We start from the raw sequence: 24,878 nt of genomic DNA on the forward strand, positions 1-24,878 counted from the left end.
TTCTTGTACCCCAAGGCTCAGTTCTAGGGCCCCTTCTGTTCTCAATTTACACTACCTCACTTCACAAAATAAATTCAGCCTTTCGTCGTCAATACCCCCTTCCAATGACACCCAGACGATCATGTAACTAACTGCCTTAATGGTGTTTAAAACTCGATGTCTGCAGGATTCCTAAAACTCAATTGCTTCAAAACCAAAATTCTATAAGACAAAAACAGACTGGAAGTAAATGGCGGAGTTTGAGTATGTTGGGTTAAAGTTTAATTTAAAATCACGGCACCTGAGACACCTGACTCTGCACCAATATGTTGACTTTAAAAGCAAGTGGTCTCAAAGAAAAACAAAACAAAAAAGCAATTGTTTTTGGTAACAGATGTTTATTTATGCTGTTTTGGGGTCCTGAGATGCTGTGGCTTCTTCAGGCAGCTTTGTTAAAATCCAAGTCCTTAACATCTCCAGTTCTTGCAGGTTAAGCTCATGGTACAGGTTTGGAAAACTATGGAATGCAGTTGCCACACCAACAGATTTTAAGATTGCGTTGGTCTCTTCTCCCCATTTATGCAAAACAAGTGTATCGGCGCGTCCGTGGCATTGGAATAATTCAGGTGGTCTACATTTAGCTTCTTTAATTTTCTAAATGAAGAAATAAGAAAACCAACGTGTCATAATAGATAGAAGAAGATATGTGACAACAAACATCGTTTTAAGAATTAACACAGACTACACATTCTAGGGTTAGAAGGGTTTTTCAGGGCCAAATGCACATTCCACAAAACTTGTAACAAATGTAAAATACTTTGTTGCAAGGAACATGGGCAGGACATGAGCAGAACGGTGGAAATCGTTTGAAAATGAGTAGAGCATTGTAAAACATCCAAGGTCATAGAGTGTGGTGGAGTTAACATTGAGCACATGCCCGGTTGTCCCCTGAGGAACCCCTAATTAAATTGTAGCACCTTTGGTACACGTCAAGTGGGCTTATACAAGATTCCGGTCCGGTTGTCTAGAATGACTACAGTTGCACTGGAAAACCTTCTACGTAAGTGCATGATTATTTCAATTCATGATACAACGGCAATTCTGGACCGTGATGGCTGACATTCTAAGACTACACCAGCGAAGGGCTGAACAGCTCTTGAACCAACTTAGTCACATTACCTGATAAACCTCGGAATCTTTATTGAGAAAACTAGAAAGAGCAAATACTCCCGCCAAGTCCCTGTGGTATCTGTAAGCTAAATGCATCGCCATGGCTCCCCCCATCGAGAAACCACCTGCAAAAATGAAACACAAGAACAGTTGCTTCCACACAGCCCCTCAAACATGGCATGACCAACTACCAAGTCAACCTCTGAAAATGTGTCTACAGACACCATACATTAACAAAGTGCTTTTCCCCCTTTCCTCATATACAAGTCAAATTATCAGTTACTGAAACCAGGCAAAATGTTGCCCCTACTCACTATAAAGCGTGTATTTACCTCCCTCTCTATTGTAGGATTCTCAGGTACAATTAAACACACTACGCACCTTTAAGAAAAGGAGGGCCAGGATATGTCATCATAACCCGCTACGCCATGTCTGAAAGTCTATGGAGGCTGTTCTGAATTGGCACAGTCTCCATAGAGTAAATAGGTTGTTTGGGGTGATCCATGATCTCCCTTGTAACTGGCTCACTGTGCAGCAGGACACCGGGGTGCTTTATTACTCAAATGGGCATTCTGTCCCCTCTCCCCCAGGTTTTGTTTTCATTCAATCTATAGAATTTTCAGTTTATTCTTTGGGTTATACATTGAGAGCTATACTTTTCTCCTCGATTCATGTTCACCGCAGCCATGCACATTTCATACACCTCTTCTGCAGAACGACCTCCAAATAATATAGCCACCGAAATCTCATTATTGCTTCTTAGAAAACCCAAGCTACATTTTTACATCCCGTTAGTCACGATCTGGCAAATAAAAGAGTAATGACTCACTAGCGATATTTTTTTACCATGCAGTCACCACCAGAGTAGAATATTAGGTAATCATTCGTTTTATGTGGTTAACACTACAAAAGGAGAGGAAAAAAACCTTGATACATACGGCTACCTCTTTGAACGTAATTTTCCGTGGAAAAGCCTGCAGTGTATCACTCAATAACATTATAGTCCCAAGGTAAAAATTGTAGTAAATTGTTCGGAGAGGGTGAATAGTTATAGCTTACAACAAAATGCTATGATTCACCGAGACAGTATTTCAGTGTCTAGCTTGATGTGATGCGTAAAACACATGCTTTAAAAGGATTGCTGGCTTTTTCTTCGAGTGTGCTCAAAAGAATATGTATCTTCCCTTGCATTTCTAACAAAAAAATCTAAATAATGACAACATCCTTGAGAGTTATTGTTTGGTATTTTGTAATGTCTTACAAAAGGAAAGGAAAGGTAATATCTTGGCACTGGACAAAGTTGTCTCCCCCCCACCTCCGGCTTCATCGATGACATAATCTCGCTGGTAGTCAGAATGAGCTCATTCCAATCAGACTGGATAAGGCTTCCTTCAACTATGGGGTACAACTTAAAAATATATGGCAAAAATCGACCAAACAAGGATTTTAAACCAAGACACTTGGTTACAGTGGCGACTCTAGAAACAATATATAGGGGGGGCACACAAGATACTACAGTCAAACTGGGGGGGCATTCATAATTTCCAAAAGTAATGTGCTATGGAATTATACTTTTGTTATCGGGCTAAAATAATACTTGATCATTCAACATGGGAAGCCTGAAGCCACAACTGAGTGTGACTAATCCTTGAAATAAATACCGTATTTGCTCGATTATAAGACAAGGTTTTTTTCAGAGCAGGTTTTTTCTTTTTTTCCTAAATTAATATTCAGATTTGGGGGGTCGTCATAATCGAGCAAATACGGTATTATAACACAATAAATAACTTTTCAACTAAATGATTTCAGGGCCTTGAACGTTTTGTCCCCTGAAGTCACTACAGCTTCAGGAGGGCATTTTATCGCTGGATAAATTAAATAATTCCACTGTAAGTTAAGTGCCAGGAAACAGATGACCAAACACACACACCAACACAGGCTTTGTCACAACGACACCCAGACACACACACCAGGACAGGCTCTGCCACACCGACAACCAAACACACACACACCAGGACAGGCTCTGCCACACAGACACCCACATACATCACGACAGGCTCTGCCACACCCACATCCAAACACACACACACACACCAGGACAGGCTCTGACACACTGACACCCAAACACACCCCCTAGGACAGGCTCTGCCACACTGACAACCGAACACACACCAGGACAGGCTCTGCCACACCAACACCCAAACACACACCCGAGGACAGGCTCCGCTACACTGATAACCAAAATTACACAAACAGCAGGACACAATCTACGTCACAGACGTCTACATCAGGATGGATTTTTCACACTGCATTGTCGTTTATACCCCCCTTAGTGTTTTTGCCCCTTGTGTATTGATGCCCCTGCTGCCCATATATATATTAGCCCCAGTTGCCGATAGCAGGTATAGATCAACACATTAACACACAAACCAAGCTTTGCATGTATAGATCAACTGAAATTCACTTGTGATCTCAGCACTGAAGGTATATATCAAATAAACAGAATCAGACATACAAATCCTGTATTTGCAGGTATACAATAGTATATGGAAAGTAGCATTGCAGGTATAGATCAAATAAATACCGTATTTGCTCGATTATAAGACGACCCCCCAAAATCTGAATATTAACTTAGGAAAAAAGAAAAAGCCTGAATATAAGACGACCCTAAAGGAAAAAAGTTTTACCAGTAAATGTTAATTCATGTAAACTATTTTTTTTAATAAAAGCTATGATTGAGAAAAATATTTTTTTTGTTTTTATTTCTTGTATTTTCCAGCCTGTCCCCCAGTTACGCACATCTGCCCCCAGGCTTGCCACACCAATATGGCACTGTGGCCCATGATATGCCTTTTAACCCTCTATATGCCACTGTGCCCCATGGTATGCCTTTTGACCCCCTATATGCCACTCTGCCTCCAGAAATGCCTTATACCCCTATATCCCATTCTGGCATTTAGGGGGTTAAAATGCATATTATGGGGCAGAGTGGCATATAGGGAGGTATAAGGCATTTCAGGAGGCAGAGTGGCATTAAGGGAGTTAAAAGGCATTGTATAGAGCACTCTGCCTCCAGAAATGCCTTATACCCCTATATGCCACTCTGGCATTTAGGGGGTTAAAAGGCATATTATGGGGCAGAGTGGCATATAGGGAGGTATAAGGCATTTCAGGAGGCAGAGTGCTCTATTAAATGCCCCCTTAACGCCACTCCAGAAATGCCCTATGCCCCCATTTAACTAACACACACACACACACTCTCTCCCCCCCCTCCCCTCCCCTCTCCTCTCTCCCCTCTCAGCCCTCTCTTACCGGTGCTTCCAGCCGGGGCAGCGGGTTGACGTCGCCTTCTGCTGCAGCCGGAAGGAGGTGGAGTTGGCAGCGGGGGTTTGTATGCGTCCGTCGCGTATACTTTCCCCGGCTGTCAGAGATCAGAGATCTCTGACAGTCGGGGAAGGTCTACGCGACGGACGCAGACAACCCCCGCTGCTAGCCACACCTCCTTCCGGCTGCAGCGGACGTTGTCTACGCGGATCGCGTAGACGTCAACCCGCTGCCCCGGCAATACAGCAGGAAGCACCGGTAAGTGTGTATGATGGGGGGGGGGGGTGAGACAGGAGGATCCAGGTCCCCTGCAGCGGTGCGGGGGATCTGGATCTTAGTCTCCTAATCAGACTCTATTTGAGGTCTGATTAGAAGACGACCCCGATCAGAAGACGAGGGGTATTTTTCAGAGCATTTGCTCTGAAAAAAACCTCGTCTTATAATCGAGCAAATACGGTACATGGAAACAGCATTGCAGGTATTAATCAACTGAATAAGACATACAAACACTGTATGTGCAGGTATACATAAATAATGTATGGAAAACCAGCTTTGCAGGTATAGATCAATTGGAATTCACATAAAAACACGTCATTAAAAGGTATATTTAAAACCCCCTAAATTACAGGCATAGATCACCTTCCCACACAGCAATCACACTCCTATCATACCCAGGCAACCAGTAAATGCTGGTACCTAGGCATGATGGGACTGTGCTTGCTGTGATTGCTGTTAGCAATCACACTCCTATCATGCCAGGTCAGCCAGTACATGCTGGTACAGGGTGGCTGTAAGTGATGTGTAGACCCCACACTGCTGGCAGCATCAATACACAAGGGGGGCAGCTAGCTAGGTTTCAGCATGTACTGGCTGACTTGGCATGATAGGAGTGTGATTGCTAACAGCAATCAAAGTCCCATCATGCCTAGGTTCCAGCACTTACACATCCAACCAGTAAATGCTGGAACCTAGGCATGATGGGACTGTGATTGCTGTTAGCAATCACACTCCTATCATGCCAAGTCAGCCAGTACATGCTGGTACAGGGTGGCTGTAAGTGATGTGTAGACCCCATCCTGCTGGCAGCATCAATACACAAGGGGGGCAGCTAGCTAGGTTTCAGCATGTACTGACTGACTTGGCATGATAGGAGTGTGATTGCTAACAGCAATCACAGTCCCATCATGCCTAGGTTCCAGCACTTACACACACACTCAATCATTCATATACTCATTCATTCACAGATTAATTCCCTGATGTCACGTGAATTCTGCTGGGTTCCGCTTCCTCTATGCAGTACAGAAGACCCTCCCACAGGTAAGTAGCCTGGCTCGAGGTGCGGCCCGCGTAAGATCGGTTGCCCTGGCTGCCGATCATACGCGGGCCGCACCCTCTCTCTCCTCCGCATTAAAAGAAAAAAAAATAAAATAAAAAAAAAGACGGGATTTAAAGTCGCATTGCGACTTTATTCCAAATTCGGCAGGGGGGCAAGGATTAACCTAGGGGGGGCAATTGCCCCCCTGTAGCGACGCCACTGCTTGGTTATATTTATATTGTACTCTTCACAAAACATTGAGGGTCACTCCAGCCATCACTCGCACTTTTTACCCATTTGTATTGGCCCCTTTTCACCTCCCCAACTACATGCCTTGCAGGAGATGTGTTCGGCTGAACACATCTACCTACACGTGATATTCTCACCTAGAAACATGGGATTTAAAGACAGATAAGAGCCATGTGGCCATCTAGTCTGTCCATTTATCCTGATTTAAAGACTCCCGCTCTCTTCATATTGAGATCCCTTAGTCCTTCCTGATACATTTTAAGCATGGAAACCATTCTCCTCTAAATAGCCTCCGACGTATCGATATAATTCTGGAAATCGGCTCTCCAGAACTATACGCAATACTCTGGTGAGGTCTGACCAGACATCTGTAAAGCGGCAGAACCATCTCCCTCTTCCTTCTACTAATGCCTCTCGCTATACAATCCAACAATCCGAAATCCATCTCTTCTGTCGTCATTATTTTATCATGATCATTTATTGATCAACATTAAACTGCAGATGCCACACTCTCAACCATTTTTCAAATTTACTTAAGTCACTTTTGAGTTGTTCCACCAAGAATGTCTACCCTGTTGCAGCCATTAAGACCGTTTGCAATATCTCGTATGAAAGTATTAAAAAGTATTGGTCCCAGTTCTCCTCCCTGAGGAACATCACTAGTAAGAAGTCCGTCCTCTGAATATACACAATTAACTACAACCTCAACCATTGTCTTATCAAATAAACTATTTTAACATCCAAAGCCAAATAGTGCAATTTATTTATAAGTCGCCTATTAAGGACATTTTCAAATGCGTCACTGAAATCCAGTTATTCTATATATACTGGTCCTCACTGATCTAAAATAAACTAAAACAAGATCTCCCTGCAGTATATGCCATGCTGTTTCTGATCTTGCAAAACATTTAGATCCAGATACTTAACATCTTCCTATAGCACGATTCCCATTAATTTCCCAACAACTAGGTTGCTTACTGGTCTGTAGTTGGCCAAGTCTTCCCTGCTAAGGGAAAAGTATTCTTAATACACTGACAACTTACCTAAAATGATTCTGTTCTTGCTTATTCCAGATTTAACTTCTTCCTGGATTAAGTTCGTGAGGACATGGCACATCGAGTCAACGGAATCAAGATTTTCACAGCACTCCATTGAGATTTTATATCGGTCAAACCAGACGTTGGACATTTCTCCCAGCATCGGTGAATATGGTCTGGGAAACAAAATACAACAACAATCTTAAGACTTAAAAAGGTTAGAAATTTACCTTATATGAGAGCAGCCAACCTAATTTCTGTGCTCTAATTATCTGTACATGATGATGTAATCACGTAAGTTTATGTGGCAAATGGCATCAGACATCCTTCCACACATGATGAAAAATGCCAAAATGTGACAATACTCTGGCTTCACATACAGCACCCCCAGTGTGTAGAAGATGAAAATGTAGTATTGCCTCTTTATATACCTTTGGTAAGACTACACTTAATATGCAGTAAAGTTTAAGGCTCCAAGCCATCATGGAACTGGAAAGGGTTTGGAGACAGATAAGAAAACCAACTGCAGAAATTGTAAGATCGCCACTATGTGCTTACTTACACTGGAGAAGAGACACCTCCGTGGGAATATGATTAGTGTATACAGGTTGTGTCTGGGGGTGTTTTTGCTCATACAACTTTGCATTTGACACAAAAGTTCTTTTTGCTTCATTTTTTATGTATTATGGTTTTAGTTAGTATTTCTACTGGTCGTAAGAGGTTGAAAACCACATTTTCCAGAATTAATGCTGCTTGGGTAAGATCGTGTAGATAGACTGTTTGGATTCAAGAAAATGTCCACTTTAAGAAACCTATGCCTTCCAGTTGATGTAAACGCTATGTCATGTTCGTATTTCATATAGTAATGAGAATGTCATAGAATGACATTAAGTAATTATTTGTAAGTAATAAATTAATCAATGTTAAGACCACTAGAGCACAATGCTTTCTGGAAGCAGCATTTGAACACAGCTATTCCATTAGGCAAGGGTCTTGGGTCTACCTTTCTCGCCGGCTATCCCCCGACATTTGTTACTGTCAAAATATTGAAAACCTCAACATTTGTGAACCCAGAAAATGGAAGTGCCTTTATGTGTCAACCATGGGCTTCCGCAGGGGAGGCAAGAGGTGGATAGATCCAGGAGTCATAAATAAAATAGACCGCTGTGTCTGTCTGTGTACCGTACAGGCGAGGCTTCTACAGCATCAACCATGATGATCAAAGACGTTGGTGGTGCCAACGCACCATATCATTCTGGTGATGGGGCCGAATTCTTCGAAAAGGAAGAGTTGGGTAACAAAAAATTCAATTAAAACCAAAATAATAATAGGATGTTAGCCAAATGCATAGATGGTATGAGTCAGTTCACCTGCTGACCACCGAGTTGACATAGGAGAATGAATTGGGAGCAGATGAACCTGCACTCCAATGGCACTCAAAGATCTTCACATACATCACTACAAGGAAAGGAGAAGAAAACCTTCATATACATAAAGCGATTGAACGAGGTACAACAGAAGTATATTTAAAAGAAAAAGAAATGTTGGGTCAGAGGCTTACATGTAATGCCAGAGATAATGTCTTCAATTATAAGGTGGTAGATGAATGGAACAGCTACCCAGCAAAAGTGCTAGTGGCCAATACAGCGAGGGAATTTGAACATACATGGGATAGCCATATGGCTCCTGAATCTAAGACAAGACCAATGAAGTTCAGCAGACTATGTTTGCCGAATAGCTCCTACCTGCTGATAAAAGTGATGTTTTTAGGTTTCTTCTCTGCTTACATCTGATTCTTTTTTTTTTTTCTTTCTATTCCTTTGCGATGTATAAAGGAATATTTTGCATTTCAGCGACCGATACACTAGTCACGGAGGATCACTCAAAAAAGCATCGGGACAAAGAACAAATAGGCATGTCCGCCTACAGACTTGTAAAGGTACTTTGATTTGGGATTACTGTCTTACTGAATACATACCTTTGATACAAGATTAGCAATCAAGCTACGAAGACACGTGGAAAGATCAGACGCGTCGGCTGAAAAGGGAATAAGGTTTCTGATCGGGGAAGAAACCGGAATGTTTTAGGAAACATCTATTAAAACAAATGCATTAGATATCTCGAAATCTTTCCGGTGACATGGCCTGGATCGCGTGCCAAGTTGTTCATTTGTCTTGGGTTACAAACAAAGGGTTCTTAAATCCTTAACCAGCCTCTTGGAAGAGAAGGAACAATTTCATGTGCTTATCAATCTCTGGATGAACCCGATCAGCTTAGAATCCTCTATCCATGCAAAAAGCTTTGACCCGTTTAGAACCTTACAGAAAGCTTTTAATTTGCCTAAATTTGAGCTCGAGTAAGAGGAAGTTTCACATTAAATGCCTGTAAGAGGAAGAACGCATTAATAAATGACATCTGTGCCTCTTAACACTGCCTGGTGACGTTCCAATATTTTGGGACCGTCACAAAATCAAATAGTTTTATTTTTTTTAGGACTTTTTCTTCATCCTAAGCATTGACTTTATTATTCTAACATTGTGCAGGGCCTTTTAAGTTACAGATGGCATGTAAGCAACACTGTTACTTTCACTGATCGCTAAGCTGCTGCAGACCACCAGAATTCCGCTGCCATATCAATCGGCATAAAAAATGTACTGTAGATTGGGGGGGGGGGGGATTGTCCATATTCAGCTAAAAGAAATAAAAAGAATGCTGTGCAGTGCCCCGGCCACTTGACTTGCTAAGCATGCTAGGAGTTGAATCAAACCTTCTGCAACAATAAGCATATTTGTAAAACCTAATAACGAATCAGAAGAAAATGTCCAGAAATATAAATCTAGCCTCATAAGCCTCTGATTGTTTAAGTTTCATGCAGTAAACGCAGCCGTATCTTCACAAACTTTTCTTTATTTGTGTGCTGGTACCAAACTGTGGCAGGCATTAGTCACGAGCATCTGTTTCATGTCAACGTGGAACCGCACGGAGCTTATCAGGTACAGGGGGCTCAGACGTGATTTTCCATATGTGGGTTTTTTTCACTCAAAAACACAGGTATTATTTCTCGCAATGTTTTATGCATGGAGCAGACCTCGCACAAAGAAAAGAAACGGGAAAAAAAGAAACATTATCGAACGACTTAATACGGCTTGAGTAGCCCGTGATTTGAAAACAAGAAAAAATACAGAACCCAAAGTGTAAATAAATAAATATATATATATATATATATATATATATATATCTCAATCAACGCATATTCACAGCACTCCCGCTTTAAATGTTCTGTTCCCTGGTGCATTCAAACAGCAACAAAATATCCAGCAATATTCACAGGTCTTTTATCAATAATAAAAAATATTTTATTCACATTAAAAAAACAAACATTTTTATCAAGGGTCTCCGTGGGGACACACACACTTAAGTTCCAAAAGATCCTTGTTTTCCGTGAAAACATCATGCTGTGCTAACATAATTACAAAAGGGTTTCTCACGATCCGCGTTTTCCGAAACGCCAAAATGAAGGAAGCACAGTTGTAAATCAAATGGGAGTCCTTTTCCCCACAAAGGTGATGCCCAGGCTAAGGCTTTACCGGACAATAGTGAAATAAGATAACCCACTTTGGCCTTCTCAGATGGAAACTGGTGAGGAGTGAGCTCAAATTGAATTGAACACCGGTTGAGAAAACCACAACAGGACTCAGGTTCACCACTGTAACGGGCAGGAGCCGGAAGCTTAACAGGAGCAGACATGGAAGTTGATCCAGAAGCCACGGCCGGAAGAGAAGGATTGGGTGCTGATGAGGGGCCGGGCGTCGAAACAGAACTCCCGGTCCTAGGGTCTGATCTGGTGACCAAGACTTGAATGGCTCTGGCCATTTGGTCCAGGGTGTCTTGCGTATCTTTAAAACGGATTTCATGGGAGTCCAACATCTGTCCATGTGACGAAAGTACCTTGTTTAACTCAGTAGGATCCATGACCCTGTTGTAATGTCGCGTCTGTATCACAAGAGGTACTCACCGCAGGAGTTATTCTGCCCAGAAAACTGCTGTATAGGGAGAAGCCCCAACAGCAGTAATCCAGGACTTAGATGATCCCAACAGTGAGACAGCCTCCGTAAACACAGGTAGCGGGTAAGTACTGAGTATGATAAACAGGTACACAGGAGCTGGTAGACAGGCAAGCCGGGTCGGTACACAGGAGCAGGTAGTCAGACAAGCCGGGTCGGTACACAGGAGCAGATTATCAGACAGGCCGGGTCGGTACACAGGAGCAGGTAGTCAGATAAGCCGGGTCGGTACACAGGTAGCACGGGCAAAGGCACAGAATCACTAGGCAAATGGGAGGTCTGGCAGGCAAGGGTCAAAAACAGGAATCAGCAGAAATCTCAGATACTCAGGTAGCAGACCACAACAGGGTGCCTGTGAAAGCTCAGCAAGGATTTTTAAATCTGGCGCCAAACAGAAAACCCCGCCTCCAAGCAGAGTCAAGACCACGCCTCCAGACCTCCATCACGTCCACGCCTCCAGCCAGAAGGAGTAGCTGCGCCCCTAGTGGACGAACCGGCGGCCGGACAACAGGTAAGGGAACGCTTCTGGGAACTCCTGCATTGACGGGCAGCATTAGATCTGCCCGTCGAGGAGTTCCCGGAACCGACCTTCCTTCTCCCGTGTCGGTCTGTTCGCCGCCGGCACGGAGAGAACGTGCAAGTCTCTCGGGTGCCCGTGCGCCGCGAGCGGACGTCCGCTCGCCGACCACGGGACCGGAGAGAGAAGTATCGGGTCCCCGTGATCCGCGAGCAGACCCCCGCCCGCGGCTAACGGGACCCGAGGACGTGACAGTGCCATTGGAACACAGGAGTGATGGGAGTGATAAAGGGCTGTTGGAACACAGGAGTGATGGGAGTGATAAAGGACCATTGGAACACAGGAGTGATGGGAGTGATAAAGGGCCTCTGTACGCCTATGAAGAGATTCTATTAAAAATCAGCTGTTTCCAGCAACAACAGTCTTTTACAACATTAACCCTGTCTGCGCTGGATTTCTGATATCTCAGCAAGAAGGCTGAGCTGGCCTACATTCCGCTCCATTTAGTTATTTAGCGCAAGCAATTTCCGGGCCAGTGAGACAGAAAGAGAGGGACTGCTTGGGTGGAGATGATTTCATTGTAGTTTGGGTGATATCGAGATGTTGATGATGGGGAGGACTGATCGTTTCTTTAGGACTGGGCTGAGAGTATTAGGAGGTTCCGTTGTATGTGTCTCTGCAAAAAGTATAGTTACAATTCTAAGATGGCTAAGATAAATATTATTTTACAAAATCAGTATTCTTTCATAGAAAGAAAATCTTGGGAGTAGAAAAAAACAAAAAAAAACATACTTTAGGCATCACTTAAAAGGTTAACAGTTTTTGGATTAGCCACTAGATGGTATTGATGATTTACGGAATGGATTAAAAATACTTAACCCAGTTTATTTTCTGGTAAAGGAATCGACTGACTTATAATGTTACCTTGACCGTTCAGTGAGGACAAGTGGTTTATGATTCCTGCAGCTCAGAAAACTCACTTCTGTGTCCATTTAAATTCTAAACGTCTAGTAATATCAAGTACGCTTAACAAGGTGCATTAATAATGCTATTTTTAGTCCGTCAACAACATTTAGCATTCCCAGAAAAACAGTAATGTACTATATTTTGCTGAAAGAAGACTCTTTTGGTTTGTGAGAGATCCAATTGGTGATACGGATCAAAAGGAGAAGAAAAAAAAAAAAAGGATCTCCTTACAAGCCAGTAACTGCATACCCAAAAATTCTTCTAGAAACCACAAATGAAAAACGGGGGCTTACAGGCCTGGATCACAGTTTATTGGTAGAGAATGTGGAGTGAATAGTGAAATAGTAAAAACAGTCTCATTAAAGCAGGGGTTCTCAAACTGCGGCCCTCCAGCTGCTGCAGGACTACATCTCCCATAATGCTCCTTCAGCTAAGGGGCTGGCTGAGGAGTATGGGAGATGTATTCCTGCAGCAGCTGGAGGGCCGCAGTTTGAGAACCCCTGAATTAAAGTGATAGTTACGTGATGTGTTTATTTATGCAAAGACAAAGTGTTGGAAATCGGAGCGTCTATATTCAGTAAAAAGGCTTCTGCACACAATCGGCCACGGAAACCACTCAGCTGCCCTTCATTGGTTGATGCCAGAGGAGCCCCTGGCGGCAACCAATAGAGTCGCTCTTACGGACCTTTAAAATGTAAATCCTGGTGCCAAAGGGCCCTTCATTGGTTGATGCCAGAGGAGGCCCCTGTCAGCGACCAATAGAGTCGCTCTGACGGACGATTAAAATCCTGGCACCAAAGCTGCTGCATACTGTTAAGGCGTTAACCCAGTATTAACCAGCAAAAATTTTTTTTAAAAAAGAACAAATATTCGCCAGGAAAGAAGACGGGAACGGGCAAATATTTGTAGAATACGAAGGTTTTTTTTCACCAAGACTTGGCGGTGCCCAACAGTCTGCTATTTACTATGCGTTGTGATGTTAACGTTGTGGCTTACGTGATGTCACTGACTGTACCAGCTGTGGAAATTTTATTTCATTTTTCTCTGCAAGAGAAATTACTTTGAAATGTATAAAAACGTGCAGTTTGTGCACATGGGCGATCGCCCTAAATGAAGGTAAATGCCATGTAGATGAATGACAAGTGAGCCCTGAAAAAACAGACATTACTGGCCCTGGATCCATACCTTGAGAAAAAGCCTGTACTGGGGATAGCCTTAAGGGTTTCTAATGCTCTAGAGCTTAGATGTAATGTAAAGTTTTACTTTACAGAGAGGGAAGTAAATAAATGGAGCAGCCACCCATCAGAAGTGGTAGAGGCTAATACAGAGAGGGGGTTTAACATGCAGACCAACGGCTGATTAAGGTTTGAGTCTTCGCATCAGATAAACGGGTCTGATCTGCCGTCACATTCTATGTCTTATATTTATACGAGTGATAAAACAGCTAAAAGTAAATCGAGTGATTAATATCTCTCTAGCTGGTAATTGGAATTGGAATTTGGCTACGAAAATATTTGCAAGTTCCTGGCATGTTTTGGCCTGGAATTCACACTTTTACGGCCCTCTGAGTTTTACCAGCAATAAAAGTCAGGAGGGAAGCCCGTGGCCCGCATCCCAAACTCGCTCCAACCACTGCCGGGATTTACTGTGCGGATGGCGGCAGCTGGAAGCACCAGATCCCGTTTCCAAACACTCGCTAAGATCAGAAACTCCTGCCTGCCTTGGAAAGGCCAATATATTGGTTTGCATTTTCTCATTTATTGGAAGAAGCAAATAAATGAATCACGCTCGTCCGATCCAAGGATTAACAGTAATACAACGTACAGCAACGAGAAGACGTTCGCAGACGCGGGTCAAGCCCGTCAAGTATCGGACCGATTCAGAAATTAACCCTTTCATTGTGCATATCTCAGAAAAGTATTTTTCTTAACTATGTATCGTTGGTGTCATAATATTATAACTGAAATAAAGACAGCAATTCTATTAATCTGGTTTGAATTCACACAGGTTGAAAAAAATATAACTAAAATTAACACCCAAGAAATGTAAGCAGTAGTCTAATCAGAGTGCAATTGCCCCCTGTCCCCCTTGCCAGCCCACTTTGATGCCTGCCATCTCTCTACAGGTACGGGCTTTGTCATGAAGGGGTTAAACACAGCAGAATGAATAGTTATTATATGGATGTGACTTGAGGACAGGTCTGAAATTGCCCCATTCTGCCCATGTGTCCTTCAGAGACGTGTTTTTGGGTGCGGTGATTGCCATTATTATTTTTTTTTACTTAAGGTTACGAAAGAATACAAAAAAAAAAACAAAAAAAACTTTTACTAAAATGAAACTTACTGTGCTGGAGCGGTCGGGAAGATCACCTTTATGTGTTTGAATGCTAGATCTTGCTTTAAGATTTCTCTGATCCATGATTTTATTCCTTGCCCTGAATCACCTAAAAAACCACAAAGACTATTAATTATAGACTGAGTGTAAATTAAAAACATGCATTTTAAGTTAAGCAGATAATGGGTGTTACGTGATCAAAAATACTAAAATTTAATTTAATTGCCAGAAAATAAACAAATTAGAATAAACTAATAGTAGCTCCGTGTCTGCTATAAACGGATGCCTTAGTATATATATATTGCTGTGACTACTCTGTTTATGACCGGGAACTGGATTAGCTGGCCAGTTGGCTAGTGAGGGAACACTTTGTATAGTCTCCAAAATGGAGTAGGATTTGTTTTTGTGTTTTATTTATTTGCCACTGTGAAGCACAGGACGGTGCACCTTAACACCTTGATGACAACGGACGGTCCGAGCATGTCACGTGAAAACAAACGGTTAACAACAATTGACGTGCCAGGACCGTCATGATCTACGTTCGCTTTCTGCACCCAAACAGTGTTGCTGTTATTTAGCAACACCGAGATCAGCATCAGGGGCCATGTCTGGCACCTCCCCAGGGTGCCAACGCCGTACACACCCGTTTTAAAAGAGTGATAGTGAGGCATTCAGCGACACCGAACACCCACCCCAGGAGAGCAGTCACAGTCGCCACTGCGAGTGATTTTTGCCACTCGCAAGATGGAGGCACATCTTTTTGAAGTAAAAGTCAGAAAGTCCTTTTTTTCTAAAATAAAAAAAAAATTAAAAAAAATAAATCACTTTTACACTTGTTTTACAACTAAATGTGCTAGTTAAAAAATATAAATTGTTAAATAATAATCACAGAAGCGTGGTGTTTTGATGTGATAAAGGCACGTTATCAGTCACTGACTGCTGCATTTCTGTTTCGCCTTGATAGGTACAGAAAGAGATTCAAACATGTTGTACAATATAGGTAAATAAAAGGCACACCATGTCAACTATTCCTCAATACACTTTAACAGAAATCGGTAAGGCAGGCTAACACACAGGGTCACAGGGACAACGAGGGCCCCCTAGCACTTTAAGGCCACCGGCCACTCAATTTGCTGCTGGAGTTGTAGATCAGGTACGTGTGTGGTGCTGTTTTCCAAAGTGGGGTTGGACTTTGCCTACACACATATATATATATATTACGCACACACACACGCTACTGTTACAAACTTTAGAATCACTTAGAATTCTCCTTGCTGTGCTAACATAATTGCAAAAGATTTTTCTAACCATCAATTAGCCTTTTAAACTTAAACTTGGATCAGCAAACACAACGTGCCATTGGAACACAGGAGTGATAGGAGTGATAAAGGGCCATTGGAACACAGGAGTGATGGGAGTGATAAAGGCCCATTGGAACACAGGAGTGATGGGAGTGATAAAGGCCCATTGGAACACAGGAGTGATGGGAGTGATAAAGGGCCATTGGAACACAGGAGTGATGGGAGTGATAAAGGGCCATTGGAACACAGGAGTGATGGGAGTGATAAAGGGCCATTGAAACACAGGAGTGATGGGAGTGATAAAGGGCCATTGGAACACAGGAGTGATGGGAGTGATAAAGGGCCATTGGAACACAAGAGTGATGGAAGTGATAAAGGAAGTGATGGCAACTTGGGGGTGGGACAGGGAAGTTAAAATGGAAAGAGATATATACACAAATACAGTTTCATGTAACCGTAACTGTCCATTGTATTAGTATCGTGGAGTTATGTAACATACACAAGGGTTTTGTAAGTATTTATTTGAAATAATAAAAAAATAAAATAAAGGGCCTCTGTACGCTTATGGAGGAGATAGTCATTTACAACATTAACCCCGTCTGCGCTGGATTTCTGATCCAAAGTTGTGACCCCCAAACGTTAATGTATACTATTTTTAAGTAAACAAACAAGCGTAACAATGTTGTATACTAAAGAACTAAGTCTAAGTTGTCAGACTTTTGAAATTCCGAGAGCAGAGATAGGATCTCGCAGCCACCCAGCGATGCGAGGCCTGATGAAAACTGACAGTCAAATTATACAAATAAAGCGCCAACTAGAAATCAGAGAACAGAGCGTAAAATTGATTACGAAAAATATCGTTGCGGTTATTTGGGCCTTTGGCTGGGACCGTGAAATTAAACATACAATATAATCTTCTCCTCGCATTTAGTAAAACTGTAAACAAATTATTTCGGAGCAGAGGAGAGTGTTCTCGTTTTGGGGATTAGTTCACGGGTGAAAGCGGCTCTGCTGTCCTGGGAAAGAAAGAAATAGAAAACAACTTTCTAGAGGGTTTTTTTTTTAATGTATAAACAGAGATTACACCAGAATTTAAAGCATTTGGGGTAATCCTTGCCAGGATTTAGTGACAAATCTCTGAAACGTCTTCATCATTCATCTCAGAGGTAAAAAGAAATTGTGAGATCATAGCTATTTGTATGATGTCACACATCCACCCCCCACCAATTGAATAACTTCCGAAAACACACTGCAGCAGACCACCCCCTACACCCCCTCTTTATGGCAATTCCAATGAAGTCCTGCTTATGTGATAAAATCCATTCCGCCATAGAGACTTTCATAAATCAGAGTGTCCAGCTGAGTGATTAAGACCGAGCCAGTCTACTGTTTAGCGCAAGCTTGTATGGTAAAGAGTCAGAGTGTTCGTCTAGCAGCAGGATGTAAGATAAGAGACAGACCGCGTATAAATTATATGCAGCTGTGCGAACACGTTATGCAAAAACTAGTTGTATGCCTACCCCATGCATGTTTAAATTCAATTGCTGTAATAACCTTTACCACTTCTACTGGGATGCTGTTTCACGTACCAACTACCCTATTACATCTAAACCTTTAGATTATGGCCTCTTGTTCTAACATTATTCTATATGCTGTAATCCTTAATTCTGATATTGTGTATCAGACAATTTCTATCATTCTAAGTATCCGCCTGTTCATGAACCATCGCAAGCATGACTAACGCTAAATTAATCACGGGTCAGAAATTGACAAGACGCAGCAGATGCAACCCGACGCCCAGACCAGAGTGTTTCACGGTTAGTAAGAACGCAAATTAGGGAACTTAAAAAGACTCACATCGCCTCATAAAATGAAGCAAATGTGCTAATGGACTTTAACGGCGCTTTGCTTGTTAACTGTGAGTTCACTGTATTTAAAGGGGCACTCCAGCCGTCGCATATACTATATACTTGAGAGAGAGAGAAAAGGAGGAGGAAGAGAGAGAGAGAGAAAAGGAGGAGGAAGAGAGATAGAGAGAAAAGGAGGAGGAAGAGAGAGAGAGAGAAAAGGAGGAGGAAGAGAGAGAGATAGAGGGAGAGATAGAGAGAAAAGGAGGAGGAAGAGAGAGAAAAGGAGGCGGAAGAGAGAGAAAAGGAGGCGGAAGAGAGAGAAAAGGAGGCGGAAGAGAGAGAGAGAGAGAGAAAAGGAGGCGGAAGAGAGAGAAAAGGAGGCGGAAGAGAGAGAAAAGGAGGCGGAAGAGAGAAAAGGAGGAGGAAGAGAGAGAGAGAAAAGGAGAAGGAGGAAGAGAGAGAGAGAAAAGGAGGAGGAGAAAGAGAGAGAGAGAGAAAAGGAGGAGGAGGAAGAGAGAGAGAGAGAGAAAAGGAGGAGGAGGAAGAGAGAGAGAAAAGGAGGAGGAGGAAGAGAGAGAGCGAAAAGGAGGAGGAAGAGAGAGAGAGAGAGAAAAGGAGGAGGAGGAAGAGAGAGAGAAAAGGAGGAGGAAGAGAGAGAGAGAGAGAAAAGGAGGAGGAGGAAGAGAGAGAGAGAGAGAGAGAGAAAAGGAGGAGGAGGAAGAGAGAGAGAGAGAGAGAGAGAAGGAGGAGGAGGAAGAGAGAGAGAGAGAAAAGGAGGAGGAAGAGAGAGAAAAGAAGGAGGAGGAAGAGAGAAAGAGAGAGAAAAGGAGGAGGAGGAGGAGGAAGAGAGAGAGAGAGAGAGAGAGAGAGAGAGAGAGAGAGAGAGAGAGAGAAAAGGAGGACGAGAGAGAGAAAAGGAGGAGGAAGAGAGAGAGAGAAAAGGAGGAGGAAGAGAGAGAGAAAAAAGGAGGAGGAAGAGAGAAAAAAGGAGGAGGAAGAGAGAGAGAGAAAAAAGGAGGAAGAGAGAGAGAGAAAAAAGGAGGAGGAAGAGAGAGAGAGAAAAAAGTAGGAGGAAGAGAGAGAGAAAAGGAGTAGGGAGAGGGAGAGGGAGAGGGAGAGAGAGAGAAAAGGAGGAAGAGAGAGAAAAGGAGGAGGAAGAGAGAGAGAAAAGGAGGAAGAGAGAGAGAGAAAAGGAGGAGGAGGAAGAGAGAGAGAAAAGGAGGAGGAGGAAGAGAGAGAGAAAAGGAGGAGGAGGAAGAGAGAGAGAGCGAGCGAAAAGGAGGAGGAGGAAGAGAGATAGAAAAGGAGGAGAGAAAGAGAAAAGGAGTTGAAGAAAGTGTATAGGTGCAAAAGCAGGCCAACAGAGGGGGGTGAAACTGCAGCTTCTCTTGAAGGTAACGGGCTATTTTTTCTTTTACAGGTTGAAGAATGTATATTAAAATACTTTAATTGTTTGTGGAAGAGGCTGCGTGGGACATCGGGGGTCTCTTTATTGCTGTCTGATTAAAGCTACAAAAAAAAAGGCAGCATTCTTTTTAAAGGGACGGTTTAGTGCCCCACCAACGATCAATGTATATTAAAGTACTTTATGCATGTCACCCATTATCTTAAAGCTGCTTCCACGCCATGTGCATTAAAGTGTATATGATGGCTGGCGTGTACCTTCACACCCCACAATCTATAAAACGAGCTTGGATTTTATTCAGTAATCACGTGCAATGCAGATAGGGAAAATCTGGTCACCCCAAACCAAAATACCCCAGTAGAAAGTCAATTAGCATTCTACCGATACTGCGTGTACATTATATATGTATATACCCATAATTTGTATATTACATACATTACTGTATATATTACATGCTGTAAATATTGCTTTATAAATATTATATATAACACACGGACAGTATATACAGTAACACTCATACTCTGCCAAACGAAACCATCGGATGGCAGAGCATGCTGGGATTTGTAGTTCCCAGTGGAACGTTCTTATCCCTCGTCTGCCGTCTAACGACTGCGCACATCCTGGCGGACGAACCACACAAAAGAGAAGACGGAATCCACCTGATCCGTGCAGGAAGATCACCGAAGCCGTGTGTTTCCCAGCCGGGGACACTATGCACCTGGACAGGACACCGGGAGCCGCCATGGCAGGCAGGTGACTTCCTGGAGTGGGCGGGGACAGCGCGATTGCGCTACTTCCGCTTCTGGATGGCGGCGTCCCACCTGTTCCTAGACGTGCGTGCTGATTACGCTCTTATTGCCTATGCGCTCCCCAGACCCCCAATAATTCAAATGTTTAAATAACATAATAATATATATGATTTCCCTTTCCATTGTTCCCTCATAGAAAAAACATACCTGGTAAAAAATGAAAAATCCATAATAAGGGGCAAGTGATTTTGGTGCCCCACAAAACACAGAGGGGGTAAAATTAGGTACTCAGTGGCGATTGGGTCATTTTAGCCTCTTAGGCACAACATGCCTGGGACCTGCCATCGCTCTCAATACATATAAAGTAAAAGATATAATAAATAAAAATGAATAAAATACCATGATCCAATAAGTACTATAAACCTACTGTTGCCTCACCCTGTGTATGCGCCGGGGCTTTTGCTCACTATCTACCCCCCCATTGCTCTAATAGCACCTGTTGGTATAATTGCCGCATCCGCTATTCATTATTTTCTGCATCAGACAGCAGACTGATTGTTATATCACAGCGTGGAGTTTGGCATTTTACACCCTTTAATAATGTTTTAACTATTTATGTGCCTCGTGCAAGGCTATGGCAAAATAAAAATAATATGCGTATTCAGCAGGCTGATCTCCAGCAACTCTCATGATTCTTATCCAGGCTTTTGAGCAGATGATGACTCTATAAACCTCAGGGGAGCTGAGATCTGATAACAGATGAACCCCCTGATCAATCTTTGGTGCGGCCAGTTAACGCAAATAAAATAACCATTTCTTTGAGACGAATTGTACGGTTAGCATAACCCCCATTTCACGTGACGTCAGTGTTATTTTTTATTCTTTCTGGTGTAATGCACCAAAAACAAATTTTTATAAGACTGGAACAAAATTGACAAATGTTAATCAGTGTGGTATGAGATTTGTATAATTTTAGTTTTTATGAAAATATATATGTATATGCATTCTGATAAGCTAATAAAATTACTATTTTCTATGAACATTTTCTAGGCAAAACAAAAAAAATATATATAAATATGAAATATAAATATAAAAAAATTCTAATATACCTGTGATAGAATCCCAAGAATGGTATTGGATGGTAAATATGTAGCATTTGGAATATTGCACAGTTTTTTGAGGGAGAAGTTACAAGTTTAGTTTTTGGGTTCCTGGGGTGAAGCGTTAGGAGAGACTGTCGGGCTTCTTGCTCTACTCCATATATTCTTGGCAGCTACATGAATAGTAATCCAGTTCAGGATTACTAGTGAGCCATTGTTTTGTTCACCTGTTCTAAATTAATGAAAAAAAGAGCTTACACAGCTGATTAGGGGGCCTTCATTTTTGGACTAAAAAGCTAAAAGTTGGGTGTGTTGGGAAGGCTTTGCAAAGACTTAAGCACGTAGTGGGCACGTAGTATACATTGGTTGGAAAAAAAAAAGACGTACGTCCATCAAGTTCTACCTGTCCTTCCTGCTTTTGATCCAAAAGAAGGCAAATAAAAAAAAAACCAAATTAAGCTATTTTTATAATTTTGCCGGTTAGGAGGGGGAAAAAATCCTTCTTGACTCCAAAAGGCAATGAGATTTCTCATTGGATCAAGAAGCTCTTAAATATTAATGTTATGTTCTATGATTTATAGCCCTGTATGACTTGTTTAAAACTATTTTGGGGAAAAATAGTTGTATTTTATATTGGGAAAACGGTGTAGCCGTCCCAAATGTAGTCAGGGCTGGGGAAATGTTTTAAGGGCAATATATAGAGACAGCACTCTAGGGCAGTAGTGCAACAACCCTAGGCGTAACTGTAACTCTGAGTAGAATCATAAAGAAAAATCAAAAGCCCTCAAAAATATTGTAAAATTATCATCATCATCAGGGCCGGCCCGACAATGGAGCCGAGTGGGGCAACTGCTCCAGGCGGCACTTTTGAAGGGGCGTTACTTTGCCGCCCCAAGCCCTTTTTTTTTAAAGCGGGAGAGAGAGAGAGGGGCGCCGAGTGGTTTTCGCTGCTTACCAAGTTGTCAGTACCCGCTCGGCGCCCCTCTCTCTCTCCTCTGTGGCGAGTCTCCATGTTCGGTCTCGGTGCCGGCTTGTCATGCTGAGCGCCGGAAGATGACGTCATTTCCGGGGCTCAGCATTACAAGCCGGCACCGAGACCGAACAGGGAGACTCGCCACAGGAGTGCTGAAAGGTAAGTACAAGGGGGGTGGTGTCGGGTAGATAATAGGGAGGGAGGGAGAGGAAGGGTAGATAATGGGGGGACGGAGGGAGAGGAAGGGTAGATAATGGGGGGGGGGGCGGCATTTTAAACTTCGCCCCAGGCGGCATTTTGTCTTGGGACGGCCCTGAAAATCATCATCATCATTTCAAACCAATCTGCCCATTCTCCTCTGACCTCTGACATCAACAAGGCATTCTCGTCCGTACAACAAAACGGATTCCAAAAACTGTACATGTTACAGCGCATGTACTTAATTTTTAATGAAGGCAGGGGGTGGACAATAGGGGGTACAGCCTGTGCAAGTGTCTGGTTGTCTGTGTTAGTGTGAGTGTCTGGGTGTGTGTGTTAGTGTGAGTGACCTCACAAGATCAGGCTCTGGATCCGCAACTGGACAGAAGCGCAGCACAAATGTGTCGGCTTACTCCCACAACGTTGTGCGAGGACCACCACTGAATGCTGCCCCTCCTGGAAAAAAAAGGCAAGCAATCGGTGAGGGGTATCATAGGGTCTAGGGCAGCAATACAGGGGATGTGGGCATATTGCAGGGCATGGGGGACAATAATACATGGGCTGTGAGGATATTTTATGAGCTGTAGGGATAATACAGGGGATGGGATGTACACTATAGGGGCTAAGGGAGTGATGCATGATCTGTGGAAAGGGCCAGATTGTCTATCTTGGTTTCAGTTTTATAATTCTCTTGCATGTTCCTTGAAATTCACCTTTAATTTTTTGCTTGATGAATAGAATGTTTAATGTTTAAGCTGATGACTGTTAACTTTTTTTTTGTAAAAAAAAAAATTTTTTATTCATTGTTTTTATTTGTTCTGCTTGTTTTATAATTGCATTTATTGTGGGGGGCCTTAAAAGCTTTCCTGCTCCAGGGCCCTTATAAGGTTCCACTAGTTCCGCCAGGGTGTTTCCCCCACGTTTGCCCAAAATAGGATCTATAAACATACCAGAAAATCATAGCAAATAACCTAATACCAAAACAGATCATATGTCCTGCAAAGGACAAGAAGGCAAAAAAAGCAAAAACCGTAGGACCGCCAAAGATAACCAGGTTACCATTTCAAGGGTCATGCATTGGGTGATCCTACATTGTCTTGGGATATAATTTATTAAGAAGAAAAAAAATCTATTCCTTCATTTACAGTTGAACATTCTTGAAGATTGAGAATCCAGAGCAGAATTACAAAATAACAAAAGTTACATTGTACCATAGACAACATTTTCTGTGAGAATCACTTTTAAAAATCGTGTTTTTTTTAAGCATTTTTATTTAATAAGTTTAAACAGTCTAACATATTGAAATTGTTAGTTAACCAATTAATACTGTATGTGAGTAGAAATTGTAGTAATACACATTGATTAAAGTCATTTATCAAATCCTGCGTAGTACAGGCGAGTACAAGTCATTGGAAAGCGGTTCGGCGTTTGCCAACATTAAACAAAATCAGCTGAAATTTTACTACCTGAGGTCAGTGTTATGCAACGACAAAGGAATTTGTCAAGTGCCCAAAATTATTAAAATCTTTGACAGCTACAGTTATATATTTTATTTTGACTTAATAAGAGAACTGGCTCTGGGGAAATATGTGCACTGAAATTGGAAACTGTTTTGAGAAAATAAATCATAGAAAATGACAAACATCCACCACACAATAGCAAAGAAATTTTTTTTATTATTATTTTATACAAGGTGAGCAGGAAGATAAATTTTTTTTTACTGCCAATAATTTTAAATGCGGTTATTTTTCAGATCATAACACATATTTTCAGACTGTTATATGGGACACAATTGACAAGTTTACATTGAATTAACCCTTTAATGACAACTGTTTCTTACTAGTAGTACAATTTTGGGACAAAGTTGCTTTTTAGCAGTAATTGTCTTCTTTAGTGCACCCATACATCTTATATATTGTTTTTTTTCTGGACATGCAGGGCTTTCGTTAGATTTTTATCATATCATCTAATTTGCTATAAAATTATTATTATGTAAAAATTATAAAATATGGTGATTTTTTTTTTTTTTTTTTAACTCTTTCCATGCACTCATTCTACCACCAGCCAAACTTTATGGTAGTCATTTTTTTTCCCACACATGAACTTCAGGTATGAACTTACCACTCCTGGTGTATGACACTGTCAAACAACACCCCACACATATGTGTTCAGCAACAGCGATACCCCATTTGGGTTTGTTGGGTTGTTTGCAGGATAATAGGACACATTTGAGAGGTGTGCATTTTTCAAATTGGAATTTTGACATGTTGAAAATGCTGCCCCCATATCCTATTTGGGAGATCTTTGAAACCAGCCAATTCAATTAGGTCCCTTAACCTTTTGAGTG

The 24,878-nt window shown here is 42.1% G+C and overlaps 1 protein-coding gene across 1 annotated transcript; it reads right to left on the bottom strand.

Annotated features, from left to right (window-relative positions):
* Positions 1-381: 381 nt before the first annotated feature.
* Positions 382-20,255, bottom strand: LOC149275861 (lysophospholipase-like protein 1). Its single transcript, XM_089504224.1, has 5 exons — positions 20,171-20,255; positions 14,965-15,064; positions 7,081-7,250; positions 1,159-1,274; positions 382-633 (listed from the first exon to the last, which is right to left on the bottom strand). Exons 1-5 carry the CDS (start codon positions 20,253-20,255, stop codon positions 382-384), a joined length of 723 nt encoding a protein of 240 aa, XP_089360350.1.
* Between the last annotated feature and the right edge of the window lie 4,623 nt (positions 20,256-24,878).

The sequence above is a fragment of the Sceloporus occidentalis genome, unplaced genomic scaffold (genome assembly GCF_023333645.1).
Source record: "Sceloporus occidentalis isolate IW3139 unplaced genomic scaffold, rSceOcc1.0.p SCAF_261, whole genome shotgun sequence".
NCBI lineage: Eukaryota > Metazoa > Chordata > Lepidosauria > Squamata > Phrynosomatidae > Sceloporus > Sceloporus occidentalis.

Bases quoted from the DNA above. Each gene is read 5' to 3' on its own strand.
- LOC149275861 (XM_089504224.1), bottom strand. From the start codon at position 20,255: ATGGCGGCTCCCGGTGTCCTGTCCAGGTGCATAGTGTCCCCGGCTGGG. The intron at 15,065-20,170 runs GTGGATTCCGTC...GTGGTTTTTTAG, and splicing joins GATCTTCCTGCACGGATCAG to GTGATTCAGGGCAAGGAATA. The intron at 1,275-7,080 runs GTAAGTTGTCAG...TCATTTTTGCAG, and splicing joins CAAGAACAGAATCATTTTAG to GTGGTTTCTCGATGGGGGGA.